Below are 17384 nucleotides of genomic sequence, written 5' to 3' on the forward strand. Positions count from 1 at the left end.
AAGTGCTTTGCATAGTGTTTGTGCCTCGTATGCTGTGATTACAGGACTAGTTCATCTGCACACCTGCCACTTGAGGTAGTTAAATTGTAAAAACAAGTCTCTTTTGAGCGCTTACCGTGTGCCTGGGTTTGTGCTCTCCATGAAATCTCTCACGCACAAGGCTCTGCGAGGCAGGTCTGGTCGGCCCCACTGTGAGGGGGAGCTGAGTGCAGAAGTGTGGACATGGACTCGAAACTGGTCTTTGCTCTTCCTTGCACACCCTCTTGCCCGACCTCGCGGTGTGTGCAGCCTGTGCGTCCGCTGCGATGCATCGCTGTCATTCCGTGCTGCCAGCCAGGGAGTTTTCACCCCAGCCCAGGGCTTCTAATGCGGCCACGCCCGGTTCTTCCGCCACCGCCTGGCCCTGTTCGGTTAATAGGCAGTGCGGGCTGCCCAGATGCTGATACTTGTGTTTTCAAGAGAGGGGTCAAAACCATTGTTATTATATCTTGTTAAAATAAAAGTGACACTGCTGCGTATAAAAAAAAAACAAGCAAAAGGAGAGCAAAGAAAATAGATAATCTGTAATCACAGCACCCATACGAAACTACCCTCGACACTGATGTTATTACAGAACTCACACACAAACACACACAGACACACACCCAGAAGTGGGATCATGGTGTACGCATTCTTTTCTGGTTTGCTTTATTCGCTTAAGACATGTGGACAGCTTCGTTTTGTCTTTACATGGATATGGAATATTCAACTGTATGGATGTTACAACCAATTTCCTTTTTTTCCCCTTTGCCATAGTTATCTATCTTTGTACCCAAAGATTTGGGCCCATGCACGATTATTCCCATAAATGCCAAGCTGGGCAGTGGCTGAGTCAGTGGGTATACCTGTTTTCCATTTTGATACTGATGCCAAATTGCCTTCCAGAAGGTTTTTTTTTTTTTAAACACCAGTATGGGGTTTAGCCCAGGGTACGGGACAGTGTCACATGCCTCACTACCTTCCCTATGCTGGGTATATTTTCTAGTTTATTCCATTAACTTATCAGAAAGCCTTTCTAAGAAGCAGAGTATGAAATAAATGAGTCTCACTTCACAATAAGGTAATGCTGCTGATAGATAGTTATACCAGGAACTTCCTGAAAGGTGCTTGGGTGAGATTCTGCCATGCTTTTGGATGGTATGAAAGAGAGGAACCTCACAGTTTTCCAATTGGCACTTGTTGCTTAGACCACTCAGCTTAGTACCAGCGTGCAGGGTGAGTGCTGCGTGGGAAATAGTCCTAAGGGAAGGCATCCTGTAGGCCCACGAAAGGGGCAAAGCACAGAATGAACGGTTTTTGTCTAACGTTTTTTTTTCTTTTCTTTTGCAACAGGAAAGATGCAAAGCACAATGACTTGCCCTTCTCTCAAATTAAGTAAGTCTCTAAAGTTATGAGCTTTATTTTAAGTGCTTCGGTCCCCCATCTGTTCAGTAACTATCTAGAGAATTTCTGGTGGGACTTGCTGTCATTTTTCCTGGCTGACACATTTGGCCATGATCATCCAGGAGTTCTTGCTAGCTTTGCTGTCTGCAAGGAATGTGTGTTTATCAGCGTCTGGCAGCCAGCTCCCTGCCACGTGCTGCTATGGCAAGGACGACCATACTGACCCCATTCTACCAACAGTTCTACTGATAAGTGTGTATTTTGTGATTAAAGCGTCGGTTACCCAGACCTAGGAGTAGGGACCTTGCTTGAAGTTACAAAGCCAGTCACTTATATCACAGGGTCTAGAAGATGAATTTCCTGATGCCAAGTTTTGTGAATAATATTATACTGACCCCTTCCCCAACTTCCCTCCCTACAAAATATTACACTGTATATTTTCCTGTTTGGGGAAGATGTGTATCTCTAGAGGCATGGCTGAGTCATTTTTTCTAATTGTGTATTTTTTTTCTCTCCCTTCCTATGATGAAGACCTAAAAAGTGAGTAAGCTCTTTGCTCTAAAGAAAAAATAACTTGTATTTTTCTATTTCAACCGTATTGAAAGTAGAAATCCTAATACACTGTTTTGTTTTCTTAGGTCCAAGTTAATCCGAGTGGAGAATTTTGAGGCCTACTTTAAGAAACAGCAGGCTGACTCCAACTGCGGGTTTGCAGAAGAGTATGAAGTACGTGGTTGTAAACGTCGTGCTTTCATTGTGTTGGTTTTTCTGAACGTTGTAAGACGGCCCGTTTTTGTTTCATGGTGGAGCTCTGGGTGCGAGGCGACCCTCCTGGAGGGCAGAGGAGCTCTCCTGTGTCCCTCGGGGTCCCTCTGTGGCCGGGTTGGCTGTGAGCGCCTAGACCTAGATGGACCTTAGATTCTCACGGTGCCGATCCCCCAAGATTATGCAGAGATACAGAACCCGGGCACTCAAGCTGTTGGGCTGTTAACTAAAGTAATTAGGGCACTCTGTGAGCCGGAAAGACACCAGATGGGGAGGTGGGGGGTGGGGCTGAGGCTGTGTGGTGGAGGTGGATTCTGGAGGGTTCGGTGAAGTCTCCGGAAAAGACCTTCTGTGTTTCCGTCCCCTAGATGCCCACCTCCAGACCAGCTGGACCCCCGCCCCCGAATGGCCACGCCCACCACCCTCCACGTGCTTGCGCACTGCATGCAGCACAGGAAATACGTGATATTTAACACGACAGGGTTAGCTACTGTCATGCTGCATCCCCACTTAATTCTGCCATACTCTGTGCTCAGTATAAATAATATTTGAGCGCTAGCTAAATGAACAACTCATTTGTTTTATTTCCAGGATCTGAAGCTTGTTGGAATTAATCAACCGAAATATGCAGCGGAACTGGCTGAGAACAGAGGGAAAAATCGCTATAATAATGTTCTGCCTTGTGAGTTGATTTTCGCACACAGTCTTCCCTCGAGTGGCGGAGGGGAATCAAGATACCAAACAGCCACTTCCACAGCCACGCATTCGTCCCCTGCTGGGTGATGAGCACTGTATTTAGGCATATGCTATTGGATTCTGTCCTCGTGGCAACCTCAGGGAACGGGTGGTAGAATATTCACTTTGCAGGTGAGGAGTATGAGGCACAGAGTGGCCAAGTGATTTGTCCAAAGTCACACAGACAGTCATGGCAGGACCAGGCTCTTGTCGCTTTCATTCAGGGACAAGGTCCAAGCCTGTGCTTTTTAATTATTATTTTTTTAAATTTTAAAAATGTTTTCTAATTACAGTTGACCCTCAACTATTTTGTATTAGTTTCAGGTGTACAGCATAGTGGTTAGACAATCGTATACGTTACGAAGTGGTCCCCCTGATATTTCCGGTACCCACCTGGCACCACACACAGTCACTACAATGTTATTGACTGTATTTCCTGTGCTGTACTGTACACCCTGTGACTGTCCTGTAACCACCAATCCCTTCACCTTTTTCACCCAGCCCCCAGCCCTGCCCCCTCCAGAGCCTGTGCTGTCAACCCCTCTGTCTCTCAGCTCCTTTATTTCCATTAATGTAGTTCTGGAAGGAGCAGGACGGGCAGGGAGTGACAGGCAGGGAGTGAGGGGCAGGGAGGGACAGGCAGGGAGGGACAGACACCTTCTGCTTGTCCAGATGCGTCTCTCTCTGGTGGGCTGAGTACATTTCACAGCTGAGTGTGAGCTACATTTGGATTCACTCCTGTTTTTGAGAGTTAACGATGTCTGTAGCCACACTGGCAGGGGTAGCAGCAAATTGAGTTTAAAATGATAACTGTTATTATCTCCTTCATTTAGACAACATGTAAACCCCTTCCACTAGAAGGTTCTTTGTGGTTTCTCTTTTGGGTGGGAGTTTGGGCACAGATAGGCGTGTCCGTGGATGGCAGCTGTGCTCTGATGTCGCTGAAACTGACAGGCTCCGCCGATGACGTTCACGGCAGGACACGTGGAGACGCTGCCTCTTTCACGTGAAGCTGGTGTGTCTTTCCTGGCCTGAAGTGTTAACTTCTGTTTAGATTCAGGGTTTCCCAGCTCCTGGATTCTTTTTTTTCATCTCCCCCGTGTTGACTGTGGACTTGGGTCCATGTTCTGAGAGAAATGCTTTTAGAAGCAGGTGGGTAGCACCTGCCCCAGCTCTGCCCTAGCAGGGCTAACCAGGGACTATTGGCCTGCTCTTGCAGCTGTCCATGGAGATTCTCAGGTCCAGAGTTTGGGTCTTGTTTTTATTGGAAGCTTTTAGGCTGGAGCTCACTTTCGTAACTGAGTTTGGCATTGCTAGTTTGTCCAGGGGAGGGTGAGAGAGTGGACAGGCAAAGACAGGGAAACATCGGTGGTGTTGCTGATAACTTGGTCTGACATTTGAATCTATGGCTATTATTTTATTTCTTGAGTGGGCAAATTTGTGTTTTTGAGATGGCCCTACTTAGAAAACAGGAGAATTTTGTATTTTAGATCCTCCCCTCCCACCTATAGTAGTCTTATACATTCAGTTTATTCTTGGATTTGGTACTGTCTTTTTATGACAGTTTTTTTTTAGGAGACTAGAGAAAGTGTGAAAAGGGTGGGAAGGTTAGCCTGAATATGACTGAATACCCAGTGGGGCGACTTTATTTAATCCCAGTGGGAAAGGCACTAGCTTTGAACTCCAACTGCTGTTCACAAGATAGACGTGCCTGGAGGAGTCACTTAATCTCTCTGACTCTGTCTCCTTATCTGTAAAATGGGCACAACCGCTTGTAGGATGGTTCTGAGGAAAAAGTACCATTGCTCAGGGCATTCCCTGGCCCGTGGCAGGCTGCCCGGATTCCATCCTTGGTTCTGCCACTGACACCACGTGCCTCTTCTGTGCCACGTGACACAGGGCGCCGGTGAGGATCACGTGTGGCCACACATGCGCACTGCCAACCTGTGTACCTTCAAGGGGTGACAGAGCCCCTGTGTTGCCATCTTGCACTTCTTTTTTCTGTCTTGTAAGTAACCCCCCTCAAACACTCGCTTCTCATGAGGACCTTCCTCTCTTCCTGTCACAGATGACATCTCTCGCGTCCGACTTTCCGTCCACACCCACTCCGCGGACGACTACATCAACGCCAACTACATGCCTGTAAGTGGGGAGCTGGCCCGCCAGCCCCAGCTCGTTGGGGGTGGTGGTGGGGGGGCCTCCAGAGCTCCTCTTTCTGTTTCTTTGACGTCGAGCGTGTGCTGCTTTCCATTTTTAGGGCTACCACTCCAAGAAAGAGTTCATTGCCACACAAGGGCCTTTACCCAACACTTTGAAAGATTTCTGGCGGATGGTCTGGGAGAAGAATGTGTACGCCGTTGTCATGCTGACCAAGTGTGTCGAACAGGGGAGGGTAAGCGCCTTTCAAAAGTACATGTGACTAAGTTAAATTCATTCGTTCGTTTTTTAGTGTGGTGGAAGGGTGTCTTAAAAACCATTTGTCCTTTTAGTTTTTTCCCACTCGCCTTAAAAAAACCCCACTTCTCCAGACATGAGCACCTCTATTCTTAGAAACTTGTTTTCTGTCTTTTTATTCTCCAAGTGAAAAACTTAAAAGAAAATCTTATTTAAAATAAAATAAAATAACTACAGAGTAAAAAAATTCTTTAAAAAAATCTATGTTATTACTACCTTCATTTGTGGAAAAGGAATATTCTCTATTCATTGAGTCGCTTCTGCTGGAGTTGGTTAATACAAGGAATTGGGTTAGTGCATTGGGAACCTCCCGGGCCTGGAGCAAGATGCGACCTTGAAGGGCACAGCTCCTCCCTTCTCCGGCTCTGTGATTGGCTGCAAGCTCACTGTGTCTCTAAGCAACCCACTTCTTCATCTGTGAGATGTGCTGCTTGACCAACTTGGCATGACCAACTTGGCTTGGCTTGACCAACTTGGCTTGACCAACTTGACCAACTTGGTTTCCAGTTCAAACTTGGTTTTTAGCCCTGGAAACTTTTCTTCCTGCACCATCTCGGTCTTCTCCCCAGATAAGTCTCAGGAGTCCTCGCTCCTTTGTGGTGGCCTGCAGTGCCCTGGCTGCTTCTATTCAAGATACGATTTCTTCTAGTAATAAAACCCCATGTCTCCATGGCCATCTGAGGAGGACTGGAAAACATGCTAGATTCAGAAACTCTATTCCTGAGCAATAGGACCTAATGTTGCTCTGAATTTTTTCACGTGGGTCTGTTATTTGAGGAATAGGATAGGACTTGAGTCCCTAAGCCAGTGGTTTTCAAACTTTAACATGCATCAGAAACACCTTCCGAATCTCTCACTCAGAAGCCCCGTGGGGGACCCAAGAACTGCATCGAGTCAGTCCCAGGAGCAGCTGCTCCTGCTGCTGCAGGTGCACGCTAGCGAGAACCCGTCAGGCATCATTGCTTGTAATGTTCTTTACTTCCCTTTCATATAGCAGATGTTTTTCCAGCCCCAAGTACGTGTGAGGTCCTGGGTTAGGGGCCAGGCATGGAGGAGTGACAGGTAACAAAGAACAGTAAGAGATGGTTTCCATCTTTGCATTTCTTGTGAAACAGAAGGTGGGGCTCTGCACCCCCTTCTTGTGTCATGAGAACAGGCCATTAATGCAAATGGAGGGACATTATTTACGAATGCAAGCACACTTCACGGTGCTGTTTAGCCCAGAGGCTCACACGTGGAACATTATTATAAATATCTGTTAGAGAAACGAAAATGAGGTAGTGAAATTAACGAAGATCGTGAAGATGAATTTAGATGATCCCTTGCTCATCTTAAGTCAGAGTTGAAGCGGGTGATGCTTATTCTGAGCGAAACGGGAAGGGAGCCAGCGTATTTTCTGCATGAGATAACTCCATGTATGTTCTTTGTTTCCCAAACAACCCTGTGAGGTAGTATCCTTATTTTATAGATGGAGACACAGAGGCTCAGAGAGTTTAAGACCTTGCCCACCGGGTAGCACCAAAAATCCAGCTGGTTAAGAGGCTGAGCTGGAAATCAACTCCATGTCAGTATGTGTTCAAATCCGGTGTTCTTCCACGGGGCAGTAGACCAGAAACTGGGATCTTTGAAAAAGTGCAGATCCCCTGCCGGGGTCAGACTCTCTGGAGGTGGGACCCAGGCACCTGATTTTAAAGTGAAACAGACCTCCCAGGTCAATCAAATAACCAGCCATGTTTGGAAACCACCAGCTTGCTGTAGAGCACGCTTTGGAAGGTGGAGTGTGTGTGTGTGTGTGTGTGTGTGTGTGTGTCTTTTAAGTTGTTTGCTGAATGTGGTTGCAGATATTCTCAGAGAGTAGTCATTTCTCGATTTTTATTTCTGTTCACATTTGCTTACCCACCTTATGGGATCCAAGATCCTGAAATGATTTCATTTGGTGCTCTTCATTGGTGTCAATGTTTGCATTGCAGTTAGCGTGTCTCTGACGGTAGCGGGGAAAGGTCTCATTTCTTCCAGCTGCACGTGGTTGTGGGCCGATCAGAGACATCGAGTTCACAGACGGAGGGGGGTTGCTTTAGGGGCCACTGGGAGCTGCTGGGACTGTGTCCCCTGGGAAGCTGCAGCTGCTGCCCAGCTGGAGATCAGTTTTCACGCAGAAATGGGGGCTCAGCGTTGGCCAAATTGTCTGCTTTTTTCAAGAGAAGCCAGGAATCTGGATTTTTATGAAAAACCCTCCAATTTTAAAAGAGTTGGCAACAGTTGTAAATGAAAAAGCCACAATTTTAAGGGTCAAGCAGAACCCATCTGAAGGACTTAACCAGTGCCTCAGGCCAGTGGCCAATCTCTGGTCTCCCTCGGAAGGCTTTGGTGGTAGCAGATGGCGTGACCTGTGTCTTTGTAGTAAAATGCATGTTCATTCTAGACAAAGTGTGAGGAGTACTGGCCCTCCAAGCAGGCCAAGGACTACGGGAGCATCACTGTGGCGATGACGTCAGAAATCGTTCTTCCGGAATGGACCATCAGGGACTTCACGGTGAAAAACGTAAGTAGGGAGTCCAGGTGTTCAGGTCTCCTGTAACATTACCCTGTGTGCATTTGAGGGGCGATGCTTTGTTAGGTTAGTCTTCCCCAATATATTTTTTTATGCATCTGAAAAATATTTTTGCTTTCTTCTTTACAGAATAAAACAATTCATGTCTGTACAAACACTCAGATAGATTTTAGGTTTACTTTCTTAAGGAGCATTTCATGGTACTCTTGACTAAAGTGGGCCTTAAGAGCTGGCTCAGTGCCCATCGCTCTTTTCCTTGCATGTCCAGGTGACTCGCGCGTACAGCTTTTGGTACAAAGCACGGTCCTTTCAGATTAGCTGGTGGGAAACATGGCGTCAGCAACGCCATTTCCTGTGGGAGCGGTTTATGGTAACAGTTTCATTCATAGGATTCCAGGGCACCTGGCTTCTCTTACTGCCCAAAACTATGAAAACAAATCCAATAAATTGTGTAGGCGTTTTAGGAAGTCAACTTATATGTCTTTTTCTTTTCTTAAGGGTGTTTAAAAAAAAGCAGTGTCAGGAAGTAACACTGATATCTCCCGATGGGCATAAATTGGCATCACTCTTGGCAATTTATATCAAAGGCATAAAAATATCCATTCTCCTTTGATCTGGTCACTCCAAGTTTGAGAATCTGTCTCACAGAAACAAGCTGAAGTGTAGGAGAAGGCTTATTATTCATAAAAATGAATCTCAGCCTTATTTATAGTGGTGAGGCATGTGATTTGTAAACCATGCACATGTCTAGCTTCTGGAGAACGGATAACTAAGCTGTAGGCTTTGTAGTCACTGTACCATGATTCAGCTGTCAGTAATGGGAGCTGTGTAGGCTGGATCATTACCGTGAGTATAAGTAAGTGAACATGCTGGGAGACAACGTTTCATGCATGTCATGAAGAGTTCATCACAGAAGAGGCTGGCAGGAGGCTCAGATGGGAATGCCTGCCATCCAGTGTAGGTGAGCGAGGGCATGGCCTGGCCGTAGGCATAATGAGGACCATTGAGTCGGGGGCAGGAAGGGCCCAGGCTGGGTGGATCTCTGATAATCAAGGTAATCACTGTATTGCTCTGTTAGAACAAGGTTCACTTTCTGTTGTCTGCCTGACATTGAAATGGATGTTTTTGGGCAAGGGCCTTTTCTCAAATGCCCACAATTCTAAATATTGATGCTTGCCATGTGCCCCTCATGGTTTTAGGTGCTCTGGGAGACACATGCATTATGAGGCAGTTCTTGCCCCGAAGGCACCGAATATGCTAGTTGTATTTGTATACAGTTATTGTAGCTCAGTGACATTCCCAGGTGGGCTCAGGGCTGGGGTTGGCGAAGCGCTAAGGAGTCGTAGGTGTGAGAGCGCGAGCATGCCATTGGTAGAACACGGTGCTGGGAAACGGAAGGGGCCTGCACTCAAGGTCAGAGGGTGAGGGACTCTCTGCATCTGGGCTGAGTGTCGGGGATGTCACTTTCCTTCCTGGAACCTTTGCTCTCTTGTCCTTAGAGGCGATTTGATGAACATGTCCCCGTTTGTGCAGGCACTTTATGAGCTGCCGCACGAGTGTAAAATTCCAATTTCTAGTCGTAACCACCCCTGTTTCCCTGCCTTTCAGCTACCTGGTGCAGTTCAGCATTCAGGCACTGCTTGATTTCACTAGCCTTTCTGGTGCTGCTAGGCCGTCTTTCTCTCCGGCTCTAACCCCTTTTCTTGGCCTTTAGAACTTGACGAGTGACAGTCACCCTCTGCGACAGTTCCACTTCACCTCCTGGCCTGACCACGGGGTGCCCGACACCACCGACCTGCTCATCAACTTCCGATATCTGGTTCGCGACTACATGAAGCAGAGTCCTCCCGAATCGCCAGTGCTGGTGCATTGCAGGTAGGCAGATGGCGCTCCCCGTGCGACAGATTTCAAAGGCAGTTGTAAGTACGGCTGCTCTGGAAAGGCGGGGTGTGAGACTGAATGCAGTAGGCATTGACAGATCCAGGAAGGGCTTGGATGAGGGACCACGATTTATTCCCGAAACCCTGGGGCAGGGACTGGCAGACCGTGGCTCGTGGGCCGGAGCTGGTAGGTTGCTTATGTATTTTTTTAAGCCATGATGTCTTTCATATTTATAATATTTATTGTAAAATATGTTAACCTTACAAAAATGTAGAGAATAATAACAATTTAATAAAGCATAACATGAGGCCATGCATGGGTTTTTATTGTTTTTTTGTTACTAATACATTATAGACGTAAAGTCTCCACTTACTGGCCTCCTATTGCCTTCTCCTTACACAGGAGAACATGGCTCTAAGGTGTATCTCCATCCTTCCCTTGTGTGTTTTTATAATTTTGTTACATATGTATGTGCCTCTATAGTTTCATCTAGCTTTACACTTGCACCAGATTTTATCATATACACATCGTTCTGCAACCTGCTTTGTTCATTCGGCATGTTTGTTATTTGACAATGTTGAAACACATAATCCTTTAAATTTTTTTATTTTTTATGTTTTAGAGAGAGGAGAAAGAAGGGAGAAAGAAAGGGAGAGAAACATCAATGTGTGGTTGCCTCTCACACACCCCCTACTGGGGACCTGGCCTACAACCCAGGCATGTGCCCTGACTGGGGATTGAACCGGTGACCCTTTTGTTCACAGGCTGGCACTCAGTCCACTGAGTCACACTAGCCAAGGCACATAATTCTCATTTGTTTTATTTGTTCATTTAAAAATGTTTTATGACACGCAAATGCCGCACATACTATATACAAGTTGATGAATTTGGGGGTAAGTATACACCCAGAAAACTGTGGCCAGCATCTTTCTTTGCTGCCTGTTTGTGTCGAGTTTCATCGAAATGTAGCCATTCTCATTTGTTTACACAGTGTCTGCAGTTACTCTTATGCTGCGGTGGCAGAAAGGGGCCATTCGGTTGCCAGCTGAAGGTGTTTACTGTATGGCCCTTTACAGAAGTTTGCCAGCCCCTTCTCTCGAACAATGACATTAGCTTTAAAGCTGGAGGAATTAATTTTGAGACAGCAGAAAGGGGAGGCTTTGCCGCCCTGTGGGGACTAAATTGATGAAACTTGCCATCCTACTTTATGGCGGTAACTTGCACAGCACTGAGGTTTAAGACTCTCTAGCAAAGTGTTTCATTTGTGGCATTTGACTCAAAGGAACTGTAGGACTTCGGGCCCCAGTCCCAGGCTGGTGCAGTGCGACTTGCTGAGGCTTCACCTGAGCAAGTGCCGAGTGGCCCTGGGCTGTGCCCTCAGAACCTGATGATGGCGGAGAGCAAGACACACGCGCAGGGAATGTGGGAGCCGTGCTGGGGGTGGTGACCCCCAGTGACGCGCTCATTTCTCTTCCCTTCCAGTGCGGGGGTTGGGCGGACGGGCACGTTCATCGCCATCGACCGGCTCATCTACCAGATGGAGAACGAGAACGCCGTGGATGTGTACGGGATCGTGTATGACCTTCGCATGCACAGGCCTTTGATGGTGCAGACCGAGGTGAGGCCTGCATCCGTCTCGCCATCCCCCCTTCCTGTTTGCTTTGGAAAGGTTGTATCACGACACCTACGTGTGTTAAACTCTTTCACCCTTCCGAGTCTTTCTAGCTCTTGGCCATGAGGTAACACTGATTTCTTTAAGATCCGAAACCGACATGGGCTTGAACTACCTGTGGCACAGGGTGGTGGCGATGGCACCACACCCCTAGACGTACCAGGGTCCTTCCTCTGCCGCCCGTGGCTCACCCAACAACCTCAGCCAGTCTCTGAGCATTGGCTTGCAGATGTCACTCTCATAAAACTGGCATTTGCACCCTTTGTTTCTAAGACGCCCTGACCCCCCTAAAACGAAGCTCGTGAGCAGGCTTATCAAGTGCCAACAGCATGAAACTGCGTAGTGCCACGTAAGCCTTGACGGCAGGGTAGCCTCACCCGGCCGTGCGACCGTTAAAGGGCATCAGTCACGCAGCCTCGGGAGGCGATGGATGCTTAATATCCACAGTGTCGCTTGTGTAAGATGTTGGGTTTGGCTTTGCCTGGAATGTTCCCGACAAACGTTGTCTTCGAGGCATGTTCTCAACCAGTGCACTGGGAAATGGCCTTTCTCAGAGCTGTCGGGTCGAGTGGGCCCCCACCAGGGTGAGAGCAGAATATTAATTCTGCCTCAGGCGGTCGCTGTGTGGCCACTGAGAAGTCTGTGAATGCGAGGCTCTGTTGTTGAGCCAGCAGGGAATGTTCTGGAGGCCTGGGGACACCGCGGGCCTGGGGGCGAGCGACATGGTTGTGTGCAAGGCGGGGAATCCCCCTCCAGCCGTTGGTCAGAACAGACATTGTCTTTTTTCTGCCTAATTATGCAGAGCAGTGGTTCTCAATCTTTTTTCCTCCTTTGGGAAACACAAAAATCTTACACCTGCCTACAAATTCTTTTCACGTCCCTTTTTCATAAAACGTTTTGAAAATAATATTAACCGTTGATATTAAAAAATCTGACAGTACAGGATTATATACGATATGTTTTTGCCTGTTACTTTTTCTTCCCCCACCACACTCCCCAGAAGCGGCCGGTGTTGGCAGTTTGTGTGCATTTTCACAGGGTGTTTTGTGTGCAGCTGTAGAAGAACACACGTACACACACTCAGACACGGAGCAAGTTTCCGATCCTATTTTATATGTAATGCTGCCCCTTGATCATTTTTCTTTTATAGCGCATGGGTATTCTTCTGTGCGGCATATACTCTTCTTCCTCTTCGTCACGGATGCCTGCAGGTTCTGATGTGTTTGCCTGCAGGCGGTCCCCGCCCAGCTCTGCCCTGACCATCCCCCTTAACCCGCCTCCTCCGTTGAGATTCACAATTTGCCTCTCATTCTGCACATGCTCACTGCTCTGCATCGTCACCCCCACCTCCTTTCTCTGCCCTTCCCCGAGAGTCTGGTATCTCTCCCTGGGTGTGCAGCCGAGCACGTGACACATAATAAATGAGAAGCTGGGGCTGTCGTGGGCTGTGGGTGGGGGGGAGCCCATCAGTTACATTCCTGGTCACCAGTGGGACGAGTCCACTTCTTTTTCCCTTGAGAATTATGGAGAACCGGGAAAAATGTGCTGTGACTTTTTTCTTTTCCAAAACAGATTTTTTTTTAAAGGGGTGTTTTTACAAGATCCACCTGCTAAAGCCAGGACCGCGTTGGGTTGAATATCGTTTAAGCACCAGAGGTCTATTTTTACCTACTGGGTCTTGGACAGGAGTTCCGGGGAGTCTGCCCCTCCGGCTGACAATCACTGACGATGAGATTCTTGCTCCCTGTGTGTTCAGATTTCACCAGAGTGCGATCACCCCTTGGCACGTGTTACCTTGAAGTGTTTGCCGTGGGGCAGGTGTGGGGTGGGCACGCGGGAATCTGTTGGCAACTAACGTTGGGCGCTCATCTCCGGGAGCGGTGCTCATGTGCTTCCTTCTTTTCCCTTTTCCGACAGGACCAGTATGTTTTCCTCAATCAGTGTGTCCTGGACATTGTCAGATCCCAGAGGGACTCGAAGGTAGACCTCATCTACCAGAACACGACCGCAATGACAATCTATGAAAACCTCGCGCCAGTGGCCACGCTGGGACAGATCAACGGTCACATCGCCTAGTCCCAGGGGCAGCCCTTTCTGGAGTTGACTAGACCATCACACCCCGGGCACAGGGAAGCGCCCCCTTGTGGACTTGTTTTTATATGTCTGGTATCTTCATTCTTTGTTCTGTTTTGTTGGAACTAATCGAGGGTGTGAAGCTGCACACGTGACACCTGATAAGTGAGAAGCTGGGGCTGTGGGGGGGGGGGGTGGCGGGTGGGGGTGCGCCCATCAGTTACATTCCTGGTCACCAATGGGATGAGTTCACTTCTTTTTTCCTTGAGAATTACGGAAAATTAGGACAAGTGAGCTATGACTTTTTTTTTTCCAAAACAGATTTTTTTTTAAAGACTATTTTATATGATCCACACGCTAAAGCCAGGACTGTATTGGGTTGAATATATTTTAAGTATCAGAGGTCTATTTTTACCTACTGTGTCTTGGAATCTCGCTGATGGAACCTGCCTAACTGTGGAGGACGGCCCTGTCGGGAGGCCTCCGTGGCTCCTCCCCCGCCGGGGTTTTCTATTTGAACACGTGCCTTTTCTGAACTATGCTTCCACAGGCAACACTCAGTAGATTTCTCTATTTTTGTATTGAATCTCGTAATTGGAATACGTGGAATATTTAAACAGTAGTTTAGGATCAGAAGTTCCGCCTTCTCAGTAACATTCCTGCTCTTATTTGATTAGAGAAGGCGCCCCCCCACCCACCCTTTTGTGTTCTGTTCTCTCCTCCCTTTTCCCTCCCAGTTTTTCCCAAAGACACGCCTGTCGGGCACATTTTCAGCTCGTTGGCTGAGAGTGGAAACCGAGTATCACCTTGAGAATTTTGAGATTGGGGGAAGCAAAAGAACCCCATGGCGCTGGACTCTCCTATTCTGGTCCCTGTTTCTTCCTTTTCCTCATTTCTGTATTTGGTAAGAAGGATTATTTAAAGGTGCAATATGTGATTTAGTGATTCATGATGCTCTAGGTTTTTAGTAACGTTTTACTCAGGTTGGCATTTTATGTGTGTCTGTGTACATGTGTGTGTTTAAAAGTGTGGCAATCTGTGAACACTTCAGTGTGAAAACAGTGTCAAATTAATTCCTCCTCCTTCCAAGTCCACTGGCTTTAGTCTATCTGCAGTGAAAAATATCGGTATCTACTGTATATATATGTATACTAAACTCTTCAAAACAGTCATTCCTTTGAATTGAGGTGTACAAAGTTGGAATTTGTATCAAAGATGTAATTATTATTTTTAAAACCTCTTTCACTATACTGCTGCTGTAATTACTTTGATTTTTTAAAAAGTGTAGATTAACTTTTTTTTTGCTTCAGATGTGTATCCACCAAGAATTTCAGAATTTGTTGATTTATTTTATTGGTACATAATCTGTAAACTTCTCAAGGCATTAACATGAAAGGATTGTTTCTTTTTATTTTATATTGTGGCTCAGGTTATATTGTGCAGAAGTGTTGAGTGTGTCCTTCAATAGGCAATGAAGTATACAAGGTCGTATGAAGGAATGTCCGGGTCCCCGAAAGCCCGTGGCCGTGTGCCACAGCCATGAACCTGCTGTAAACTTGGGACACACGTGTCCTGTTGAAGACGGGCCCGGTCTTCTCCGAGCGCCCCGGGCCGCGTGCCCGGGGGCAGCCCGTCTCCTGACCCCGCCTCGCTCCTCAGCTCACCGGCACTTTGATGACAGACTGGACATGTGACTGGGTATTTTGGGGTCACGAAGGATGAACCACAACGTACTGACGTCCCTCGATTCAGTTCAGGCGTCAGTGCCGGGAGTCTTTTGTCCCCTCTTCCCCGTGGAGGTACCGAAAAAATTATAAGGAGAGGCGGCGGTGGTGTCAGGTTTTGGGAGACGCTTACGTCCCAAATGGAAATTGCACTTTTTGCTGAATCCTTTGCTATCATTTGTAGGGAGCAGTTCATTCAGTATCCGACCCTTGAAGGAATGGGTGGGCCAGCCAGGTCGGGCCCTCTGGGCTCAATGTCAGAGGGGCCTTTGGCTCTGCAGGTTTCAGGGAAGCCACGCCCTCCCGTCCGCGGTGTTGAGGGCAGCGGGGTCTGGGCAGATTGCTTCCAAACCCTCACACTGGCCTGGCCCCCCATCCTGTGCGTGCAGATCTCGGTGCGCTCCACAGCGCCACCCAGAGGTCCCTGTGCACGCGGCCGTTCTGGGGCCACACCCCGCCCCACTGCAGTTTGTCAGGAAACCGTTGCGACTGGTGTGAAATCCCGTGGAGATGCCCGCCCTGCCCTGCTCTGCCCACACCACTGCCATGGAGACTCGGGTGGGGGAAGGGCTGGGCTCTCAAAATTCCTTTGAAACTAATGAAAACAACAGTAATTATAACCATGTTGCATGAAAAGTCAAAAAACAGAAGCCCTCCTCCCTTCCGCCTGGCGTGGGCCTGGGAGCCGGGCAGTAGCCCACAAGCCACCGCCTGGCGTCACTGCGGATCCCTGGGGAAGGCTTCTGCTGGGGAGGTCCGGATTCCACACGGCAGGTCACCCAGAGGTCACGGTGCCTCTCTGCGCCCCGAGGACAGCTGGGGGTGCGGCCCATGGGGGTGGTGACCGTATTTATAGCAGTGATGGAAAAGGGAAGATTAATATGTAAAAAATATAAAGGATATAGGGGGTGGGGGTTAGTGATCACAGGAAAGAAAGATGTTTTCGAGCTCCTGTCCCAAACCCAGGAGCGAGGAACTCAGATTCGAGGCGTTGAGTGGCATCGTGGAGCTGGTGGAATGCCCCACTGTAGCATTGGGGTTGCCCACGGGAGAGCAGCCAGGGTGGGACCCGCCGGCGGTCAAAGAGCCAAAGATGGGTGGGCAGTGGCTTGGGGATTTGGGTCACGGGGTCTCTTCTCAGAGCAAAGATGTTTCGCCTCCAAAGTTAAATGTAGTGACGACTGGCGCCAGGAGGAAATGACATTTGGGGTCTGCTCTCTGTGGCCATGTAGTGACCTCCAGCTAGACTTTGGAAGCGTGGACTCCACTGGATTTGGGCTTCACCACGTCAGGGGCTCCTGGGGGGGTGGGGGCCGGCTGCGCCGCTGACTCACGTCTGCTCTTCATCTGGGATGGAAAAGCCTGGTTTCTTCCAGAATGCTGGATTGTGCTTACTGAGCTCAGCTGGACTTGGTGACTGATGTGGTTTGGCCTCAACGGTCCTGAGCTCTGAGCTTTCACTCTCCAGAGCGGTTGAGTGCTCTACATACTGTAGCCCTCCACTCCGCCCCGCCCCCTCCCCGCCTCCCCACCCCCGTGGGGCACAGATGGTAGGATGTGTTGATGTAGACTCTAAAACTGTAATTTTCTTGTAACTATTTTGGAATGATGCATATTTCTAATGTTTGTTACACTTGTACAGAATATTGCTGTTGGTTGCTTTTCTTTGTTTTGTAAGGAAAAAATGGACTGGAAAAAAAATTTTTTTAAAAAGACTTACAAATACCAAATATAAAAAATGTCGATACATTATACCTTTGTTTGTTTCTTTTTTTTCCCCTCCTCCTCACTCAGTGTCCACACCATTTCACCACTCACTCGGTTTGCAGGCCTGTGCTCCACCGGGACACCCTTTAAACACACACACACACACATTCCCCTTTTATATTTCCCTCACTGTGTTGGCTTGCTTGGGTGTAACGAGGTTCCACAGGTGGGCTGTAGGGCTTCAACAAGACAGTTATTTTCTCACAGTCCTGGGGGTGCGATGTGCCGGCGGGGTGTGTTTCTTTTGCGGCCTCTCTGCTTGGCCTTGCAGACGGCCATCTTTCCGCCCCCCCCTCCCCCCCCCCCCCGCGCCCCTGTCCTCATGTGGTCTTCCCTCTGA

At 48.2% G+C, this 17384-nt stretch overlaps 1 protein-coding gene across 3 annotated transcripts in view; it reads left to right on the forward strand.

The window, feature by feature from the left end:
* Window positions 1-16947, forward strand: part of PTPRJ (protein tyrosine phosphatase receptor type J) — a 41110-nt gene extending 24163 nt beyond the window's left edge. For all 3 annotated transcript variants that reach the window (XM_028516275.2, XM_036029411.1, XM_036029410.1), the window contains 10 exons: window positions 1372-1413; window positions 1954-1962; window positions 2061-2148; window positions 2779-2869; window positions 4991-5064; window positions 5180-5314; window positions 7799-7918; window positions 9642-9802; window positions 11291-11426; window positions 13398-16947. In XM_028516275.2, coding sequence (XP_028372076.1) covers window positions 1372-1413; window positions 1954-1962; window positions 2061-2148; window positions 2779-2869; window positions 4991-5064; window positions 5180-5314; window positions 7799-7918; window positions 9642-9802; window positions 11291-11426; window positions 13398-13556 — 1015 coding nt within the window. In that variant the 3' untranslated portion in view covers window positions 13557-16947. The remainder of the gene's footprint in view (window positions 1-1371; window positions 1414-1953; window positions 1963-2060; window positions 2149-2778; window positions 2870-4990; window positions 5065-5179; window positions 5315-7798; window positions 7919-9641; window positions 9803-11290; window positions 11427-13397) is intronic.
* The last annotated feature ends 437 nt before the right edge of the window (window positions 16948-17384 follow it).

Source organism: Phyllostomus discolor, chromosome 6, assembly GCF_004126475.2.
Source record: "Phyllostomus discolor isolate MPI-MPIP mPhyDis1 chromosome 6, mPhyDis1.pri.v3, whole genome shotgun sequence".
NCBI classification, from domain to species: domain Eukaryota; kingdom Metazoa; phylum Chordata; class Mammalia; order Chiroptera; family Phyllostomidae; genus Phyllostomus; species Phyllostomus discolor.